Source organism: Otolemur garnettii, unplaced genomic scaffold (assembly GCF_000181295.1).
Source record: "Otolemur garnettii isolate 467f Iridium unplaced genomic scaffold, OtoGar3 scaffold00018, whole genome shotgun sequence".
NCBI classification, from domain to species: Eukaryota; Metazoa; Chordata; class Mammalia; order Primates; family Galagidae; genus Otolemur; species Otolemur garnettii.
The window spans coordinates 21081763-21090005 of record NW_003852413.1 but is presented as its reverse complement, the minus strand read 5'-3'; the positions used below and the strand labels follow the sequence as shown (position 1 = coordinate 21090005).

General features: G+C 46.3%; 2 protein-coding genes across 9 annotated transcripts in view; both read left to right on the top strand.

Annotated features, from left to right (window-relative positions):
* NBR1 (NBR1, autophagy cargo receptor) overlaps positions 1-2101 on the top strand; it is a 41674-nt gene extending 39573 nt beyond the window's left edge. For all 6 annotated transcript variants that reach the window (XM_023511007.1, XM_023511006.1, XM_023511005.1 and 3 more), the window contains one exon: positions 353-2101. In XM_023511007.1, coding sequence (XP_023366775.1) covers positions 353-526 — 174 coding nt within the window. In that variant the 3' untranslated portion in view covers positions 527-2101. The remainder of the gene's footprint in view (positions 1-352) is intronic.
* A 128-nt stretch (positions 2102-2229) lies between these two features.
* Positions 2230-8243, top strand: part of TMEM106A (transmembrane protein 106A) — a 9311-nt gene continuing 3297 nt past the window's right edge. The window contains exons 1-7 of one of the 3 annotated variants that reach the window (XM_023511009.1): positions 2230-2302; positions 2547-2689; positions 4264-4569; positions 5572-5635; positions 6210-6363; positions 7861-8001; positions 8104-8147. In XM_023511009.1, the coding sequence (XP_023366777.1) occupies positions 4356-4569; positions 5572-5635; positions 6210-6363; positions 7861-8001; positions 8104-8147 (617 nt within the window). In that variant the 5' untranslated portion in view covers positions 2230-2302; positions 2547-2689; positions 4264-4355. Of the gene's footprint in view, positions 2690-4263; positions 4570-5210; positions 5636-6209; positions 6364-7860; positions 8002-8103; positions 8148-8243 lie in introns of those variants that run through there. The other 2 variants (XM_003786306.3, XM_023511008.1) reach the window with 2 other exon arrangements.

The following is an 8243-nucleotide window of genomic DNA, read 5'->3' as shown; positions in this document are numbered from 1 at the left end:
TTTTGAATAAATCAGGAAAGATTAGTATAATTTATAAGATATATATATCTTATATATATATATATATAATATAATTTATAAGATTGTTCACTAAATCTTACAAGACTTATAAACCTTATAAGATTTATAAGATTTAGTATAATTTATAAGATAATAAACATATATATCTCTTATATAATAAGATAAGGCCAGGCATGGTGGGCCATGCCTATAATCCCAGCTATTTCTTGGGAGGCTGAGGTGAATCGTTGAGTGCAGGAGTTCAAGACTAGCCTGGGCAAGGTGGCAGGACTCTTTAAAAAAAATTAATAAATTTATAAGATGATGTTCTGTTTTTCTTGTTTCTGCATAGCCAATAGTTTCTGAAGATCAAACAGCAGCCCTGATGGCCCATCTATTTGAAATGGGATTCTGTGACAGGCAGCTAAACCTAAGGCTGCTGAAGAAACACAATTACAACATCCTGCAGGTTGTGACGGAACTTCTTCAGGTTAACAACAATGACTGGTATAGCCACCGATACTGAAGAGTGACCTTGTATTAAAAAACTCTGCCTGCTGCTCAGAGATGATCTTTATTCTGTCATTGGGGGTGTGGGTTAGAAGCCCTAGCTTGTTGTTTAATCTGATGAATCAGTATGGTGTCCCATCATTGAATTACCAAGACAACACCTGTTACAGTATTGGGGGGAGCAAATCAAAGACCAGAACTTAAACTTTCATTTTAGACATTGGATGAATAGTAGGAAGACAGTTTTTCAATTGATTTGGATAAAACTCCTTTCTTCATTTATGTGTTAGAGTGTAACTTGAACTTCTTTTCTCCTGCCTTTATTGAAGTTGAGTATTTTTCTTTGGTTAATGTGGATGTTTTATGGGACTGTTAATTGTCAAGTTTTAAAAGAAATTAATGTTGAAAGTTGTTTTTAAGAATTATTCTCATAATTTCTGTAACCTACCCTCCAAGCCTCACAGCTGTGTGATATTGAAATAACACTCAGAGTGTGATAGGAATGTTGCTAATTCTTCCTTTCCCAAGGAGAAAGTCATTTCCCTGCAAGACCATAATAATTGGCACCACTGCTTCCTAACAGCTCCACTGGTGTATTTAAGAGCATCCAACTTCTGGGAATCTGCATTTCAATGAAAGGGAAGAGTGTGCTAATAATCCCATCAGCACCTATTGATCCAGTGTCTATACAGTAATTTTGCATACATTTTTATTTAAGGGAAAAATGTAAGTAGATAGTGTGAAATATTTTGCTAATCCTATAGAGAAGGAAAAAGACTCTTCAACTACTTAAAGGGAAAAGTAAATTTAAGTTACCTTTTTTCTTAATATCAAGGCAGATCTTCTTTTACAGTAGAGTGGGAGAAGTAGAAACGTGGAAAGCGAAAGACCAGCTCCTGAATTAATCTCAGTAAAATTCAGGGTATGCAAGTGAGCATGAGGCATAGGAAATGCTGATCACTTCCTTGAACGTTTGAAATTTGTTCAGAGGTATCTAGCCCTAGAGAACCTAGAACAGGAAGACGCAGCTGATGTTTTGCAAAAGTTGGATGAAGGCAAACTCACTGAAAACTTTTTGATTTAACCCCGGGATGAGGGGAAATAGTTTGCTTGCAGAGGTTCAGGTGCTCACTTGGTTTACAGAAGAGAGTCTTGGGTGCAATTGTTGAAGAGGTAAGAAACACACTAAAGAGTTCATCTATGAATGACTTTCTGAAAAGGAAGAATCTGAATCCCAGCCGAAAGCGGGAAGGATAATTGAAATAGTATTATTTAACCTAGTTGGTATTTATAATGAATGGTAATTTTAGTCATTTGCCATAATGATGTTTATTTGCAGTATAACTCTTGAATGTTACAATAAACCAGGATTCAGACTGCAAAGCAAGAGGGTTGTTCATTATTTAAAACGTTATCGGGGCTTCTAGGTAGAAAGCCAAACGCAGGGTGTGTGTAATTAGGTTGATGAAGGGCGGGAACTATCTTGTCCATCGGAATCTCAGAGGTCGAGGAGGGCCCGCAGGTCCGGTTGTCTGCCCGGTTGTACGTAACCTCTGAAAGGACGGCGAAATAAATGTTCTTTGAAACTCCGGCCTGGATTGGCTAGTTCTTGCGGAAGCAGCGTCTAGCCCTAGAGTGACATTTGAAGAGCGGAGGGCGTCTCCGGCCGTCCGGGGGAGAGGGGCGGGGCTGAGGCGGGGCTTTTCAGGCACCGACTCAAAGCTGGCGACTAGGGTTCTACGCTGCACTTTCGATCTGCTCTGCAGCGGTCTCTTTCTGCCACCGTCCCGCGGTAAGGTGTTCCAGGGGTCCTTCTCTGCTTTCCCTTTCGGAGGCAAAAGGCTGAAGTACCTTCTATGCCGCCGCCTCGTCCAACACACCGGGACACGCGGATGCCAATGTCTACCAACGGCCTCTTGGGGTTTCCCGTGGGACTTAAAGTCTCCCTTCAATGAAGTCACACTTGGTCAGTAGGACAAGAGAGGTCAGAGTCCCTGTTCCCCCCACCCTCCAACGCGGCACATTCACTCCCCCAGGACTGTGGTGAAGAGGACTGTTTGCCCAGGACACCCCAGCCGGTGCCCTCACCCTGCTCTAAGGGGCCCCTCCCCAAAGAGGCACTCCAGAAATCTCGCCCTCTCGCATCTGACTGGAGCCCGAGATCCCAGACCGGAACCAGGTGAGGCTTCCTTTATTTTTAGCCCAGGAAGGCTCACCTTGCCCACCCCATTCTGCCACCACACTTGAGGTTGAGGAAGAGCCCAGATTTAACCTTGACTTTTATTTTTTTGAGACAGAGTCTCACTTTGTCACCCTCAGTAGAGTGCGGTGGCGTCATATAACTCACATCCTCAAACTCTTGGGCTCAAGCGATTTTCTTGCCTCAGCCTCCCAAGCAGCTGGGGCTACGGGCGTCGGCAACAACACCCGGCTATTTTTTTTTCTTTTTTTTTTTAGAGACAGAGTCTCACTTTGTCACCCTCGTTAGAGTGCAGTGGCATCACAGCTCACAGCAACCTCCAGCTCTTGAGCTTGGGTGATTCTCTTGCCTCACCCTCCTGAGTAACTGGGACTACAGGCCCTCGCCACAACGCCTGGCTATTTTTTTGTTGCAGTTTGACCCGGGCCGGGTTTGAACCCACCACCCTCCGTATATGGGGCCGGCGCTCAACTCACTGAACCACAGGCGCTGCCCAACGCCTGGCTATTTTTAGAAACGAGGTTTCGTTCTGGCTGAGGCTGGTCTCGAACCTGTGAGCTCAGGCAATGCACCCTTCTCGGCCTCTCAGATTGCTAGGATTACAGGCGTGATTCACCGCGCCCGGCCTATCCTTGACTTTTCCTAGTGAAGGACAGACCCTGACATTACTATGAGTATCCTCAGGCTTTTTTCCTTCCTAGTCTCAGCAATGAGAAAGTGCCTCCCACCCCCGGGATTTCTTGAGATAGGATTTTTAACCACACCTGTGGCCAGTCTTGCCCCCTCCTCCTAAGAATCTCTGCCTTTTTCAACTTCCTTCTCTTGAACTTAATGACAACTCAGCAACTTCCCCAGGAAAAAATAAATGCTATGCCATTCACTTATGGAAGTCCCTTAAAGGGAAATAACTTCTGCTTTTTGTTTTATTTTTTATTTATTTATTTATTTATTTATTTTTTAAAGATACAAAGTCTCACGTCATCGCCCTCGGTAGAGTGTGGTGGGGTCACAGCTCACAGTAACAATTCTCTTACCTCAGCCTCCGGAGTAGCTGGGACTACAGGTGCCTGCCACAGTGCCCGGCTATTTTTTGTTGCAGTTTGGCTGGGGCCAGGTTCAAACGGCACCCTCGGTATAAGGGGCCAGCACCCTACTCACTGAGCCACAGGCACCACCCTTGTTTTGTTTTTTTGAGACAGCCTTACTCTGTCACCCTGACTAGAATGCAGTGGACTCAGCTCACTGCAACTTCAAACTCTTGGGTTCAAGTGATCTTCCCAAGTAGCTGGAGCTACTGGTGCATGCCACCATGCTCAGCTAATTTTTAGTCGAGATGGGGTGTCATTCTTACTCAGGGTGCTCTTGAACACCTGAGCTCCAGTTTTCCTCTCACCTCAGCCTCCCAAATTGCTAGGATTAAGTGTGGTGCCCCATGCTGGCAATAACTTTTGCTTTTCTTTTGTTTTCCTTTTGTTAGGCAGATTGATCTTTATGATAATGAAAGGAGTTGAAATGCATAACTTACTCAATTTTTCATACCCTATCTTCCTTAGGCTTCAGCTTGCTTAAATTGTGGTGGAATTCCTTGCCAATCTTGAGAACTCAACCCAAAATTACAAGCTTAGCATTGAATTTTGTTCAATGAATGATGGGTGAGATATTCTCTCAGCTGAGCTTTCAGTGGAAGGATGAAAACAAGTTGATTTTGTCTGGTGACCCAGCCATTGGAAGCAAGGCTGCCAGCTACTCTAGTACGGGTAGCAGCAACTCTCTTTGTTCCTGTGTGCCTTGTGAAGGGGCTGCTGGTACCAGCTTTGTGACTTGTCCTACCTGCCAAGGCAGTGGTGAAATTCCCCAAGGTGAGTTGCCCAAAGCTCTGGAAATAGCCTAGAATGCAAGGAAAGCTCTTAGAGAGCCCCTCTCAGTCACCTTGAATGGGATCAGATCTGCTCTTCGTTCTTGGTTTCCCATCTTGGGCTATCCAGGGAGATGCTAACTATCCCCAGGGTCCCTACAGAGTACCACCCTCCTGTTCTAGTTGTATTCCCCAAGCCTTTGTTGGGAAGGAGGTTTCTAGCCACTCTGTTCTGAGCAACACTTGGGAAACAACACTTTCTGAACAATTCAGTTCAGGAAGTTACAAATTATATCACCAATGAAATTGGGGTTCTCTGATTTGCTGACGACTTTTAGAGATTCTTCATATAGAAATCTCTTTCCCAATTTAGCACATTAACTGCCATATGAGTTGTATTTAACTCATGCTAATTTTGAGCCCAGGGCCTCATGATACTGTGAAACCTCTGTTCATTGTTTTTTTCGCTATCAATGAGCATGTTTCCCCCACCTCCTGTGGATCTGCTCCAGTCAGCATCCCCACGCCTGTCACACATGCAGGACTGTTCTCCAATTACCATAACTTCTCATCCCTCCTTTTGCCCTCAGCGTTTGCCTGTTGGCTCTTTGAAGGAAATCAGTAGGATAGTATACATGACATTGTTGCACATACTTAAGCATTATGATTTGGGGATCATCATCCAAGACCACCCAAGGTCCACTCCAGAAACAACTAAATACTTGTGGAATGACAAGTTTTCAGAAACAAATTCAATAATTATATCATGAGCCACATGCAACCATGCCCAGAGGAAAAACAATTTTTTTCCTTAGTGTGACAGTCAATGTGCTAGAGATGTCAAAGCTGAGCTGCCAGCTTCAGCAGCACCTCCCCAGGGTTCCCAGTCTAACTGCAAGGCAGGGCACCATGCTTCCAACATTGCCTTATGGGCGGGGGGTACTTCTGAGAGGCTGGCACAGGAAGTTATCTGTCATGGATGCTTCTTGGTCCTCTCTCTCTCTAGAGCTGGAGAAGCAGCTGGTGGCTCTCATACCCTATGGGGACCAGAGACTGAAGCCCAGACACACGTAAGCCCCTCTTCCTCCTCCACCTCCACAAGCTATCACCCCTGTGGATAACCCCATTTTGATGCCCCCTAATTTTTCCATTAGTTCTTCCCCAGAGCCATGCCCCTCAGAAGACACTAACAATGGATGGATATGGTCCTGTTCTGAATATTAAGATTAAAATTCAGAACTCTCAAACCATGGACTTATTTTTTCTAGTGATAATAGCTAGCATTCATTGAGCTTTTGCTATGTTCAGGACCTACAATTATTGTTTTTTTCATGCATTAGCCCATAATACATCCTATGAGGTTGATACAGGTATCTAATTTTACAGACAAGGAAACTGAGGCTTAGGGAGGTGAGCTTCTCAGTGTTACTGAGTCAATGGGAACAGAGAGCTGGGATGGAAGCCAGCCTACCTGCCTCCCAGTGCTGTGCTCCCACCTGCTCTGGGCCACTTCTGGAGAGCTTAATGTGCAGTTGTAGGGGATAGCATGAAGGGGAGAGCCTTATGTATAGAGAGATGTGTGAACCCCCTCCCCAAGTTTCCTTCAGACTTCACTCCTTCATCACAGGTCCTCCTTCCCCACAGGAAGCTCTTTGTATTCCTGGCTGTGCTCATCTGCCTGATGACCTCCTCCTCTGTCGTCTTTTTCCTGTTTCCTCGGTCCATCACCGTGCAGCCTTCGGGCCTCAACTCCTCCACAGTGGCCTTTGATGAAGATGACATCCACCTCAATATAACGGTGGGTGGGTACCCCTGACCTCTGTCCCTGCATTCCTGGCCATACTTCTTTATAGGCCTTGTGTAGTATTGCAACCTTGGGTTGCATATTGTGAGGACTGGGACACAGTAAGGGGCCAGATAAATAATTCTTAGGTTGAACTCATTCTCCTGTGATATTAAAAATAAATAAATAAATAATTCTTAGAGTAGAGTAGGGGTGGCAGTGCCTGAGACACTTGGGATGGACAGGACTAAATAAAGAGAAGCTATGCAGGATGGACTTGGATCTGAGCCAGCTTGAACTAATAAAAGATGACTCCTCACTGTTAAGATCTCCTGGCTCGGCTCCGCGCCTATAGCTCAACCGGCTAAGGCGCCAGCCACGTACACCTAAGGTGGCGGCTTCAAATCCCCAGTCCGGACCCACCAAACAACAATGACGGCTGCAACCAAAAAAAAGCCAGGCGTTGTGGAGGGCGTCTGTGGTCCCAGCTACTTGGGAGGCGGAGGCAGGAGACTCGCTTGAGCCCAGGAGTTGGAGGTTGCTGTGAGCTGTAATGCCACGGCACTCTACCCAGGGGGACAGCTTGAGGCTCTGTCTCAAAAAAAAAAAAAGATCTCCTGGCTCAGCGCCTGTGGCTCAAGTGGCTAAGGCGCCAGCCATGTATACCTAAGGTGGCAGGTTCGAATCCAGCCCCGCCCAGCGAACAACAATGAAAGCTGCAACCAAAAAATAGCCAGACGTTGTGGTGGGCGCCTGTGGGCCCAGCTACTTGGGAGAAGGAGGCAGGAGACTCGCTTGAGCCCAGGAGTTAGAGGTTACTGTGAGCTGTGATGCCACAGCACTCTACCCAGGGGGACAGCTTGAGGCTCTCTCAAAAAAAAAAAAAGGTCCCCTCAGAGGGTAGGGTGCCAGCCCCATATACTGAGGGTGGCAGGTTCGAACCCAGCCCTGGCCAAATTGCAACAAGAAAATAGCCAGGTGTTGTGGCAGGTGCCTGTAGTCTCAGCTAGTCAGAAGGCTGAGGCAAAAGAATCGCCTAAGAGCTGGAGGTTGCTATGAGCAGTGACATCACAGCACTCTACCAAGGATGACAAAGTGACACTCTGTCTCAAAAAAAAAGGCTCAGCGCCTGCAGCTCAAATGACTAGAACACCAGCCACATACACCACGGCTGGCAGGTTCAAATCCAGCCTAGGCCAAAAATAGCTGGGCATTGTGGCTGGTGCCTGTAGTCTCAGCTACTTGGGATACTGAGGCAAGAGAATCGCTTGGGCCCAGGAGTTTGAGGTTGCTGTGATGCCACGGCACTCTACCCAGGGCAACAGCTTGAGACTCTGTCTCAAAGAAAAAAAAAAGATCCCCTTTAAGAGGCTCCTAGTACTGATGCTCTGCACTGGAGGACCCTCATGGTAGGGTGGGACTCAGGCCTGAGAGCCAAGTTTCTGCAACTGTTTGGCTTCTCCCTTCTGAGGATGGGCCACTCTCACCTCTCCCTTTCCTTGTCATCCCCAGAATATCTTGAACATCTCCAATAGCAACTACTATCCCATCATGGTGACCCAGCTAACCATTGAGGTTCTGCACCTGTCCTTCGTAGTGGGAGAAGTTTCCAACAGCCTTCACCTACACGTTGGCCCTTTAACCAGTGAACAGGTAACTCCTTTCTCCCCTGCCCACAGGTATGTGGTTATGTGTGTGGTTGTGGGAAGGGGGCAGCTGGAGTTGGGGCTAACTCTGTGCCGATTTGGTTGACAGATATTTTATGCAGTAGCCAACAGAATATTGGATGAAAACACATAGTGAGTACCCCTTGATCTCTTCTCCCCTTAGCCTCTCTCCTGGCTTGGAAACCCAGTTAATAACCACAAGGCAGCCTAATTTCTTTTTTTTTTTTT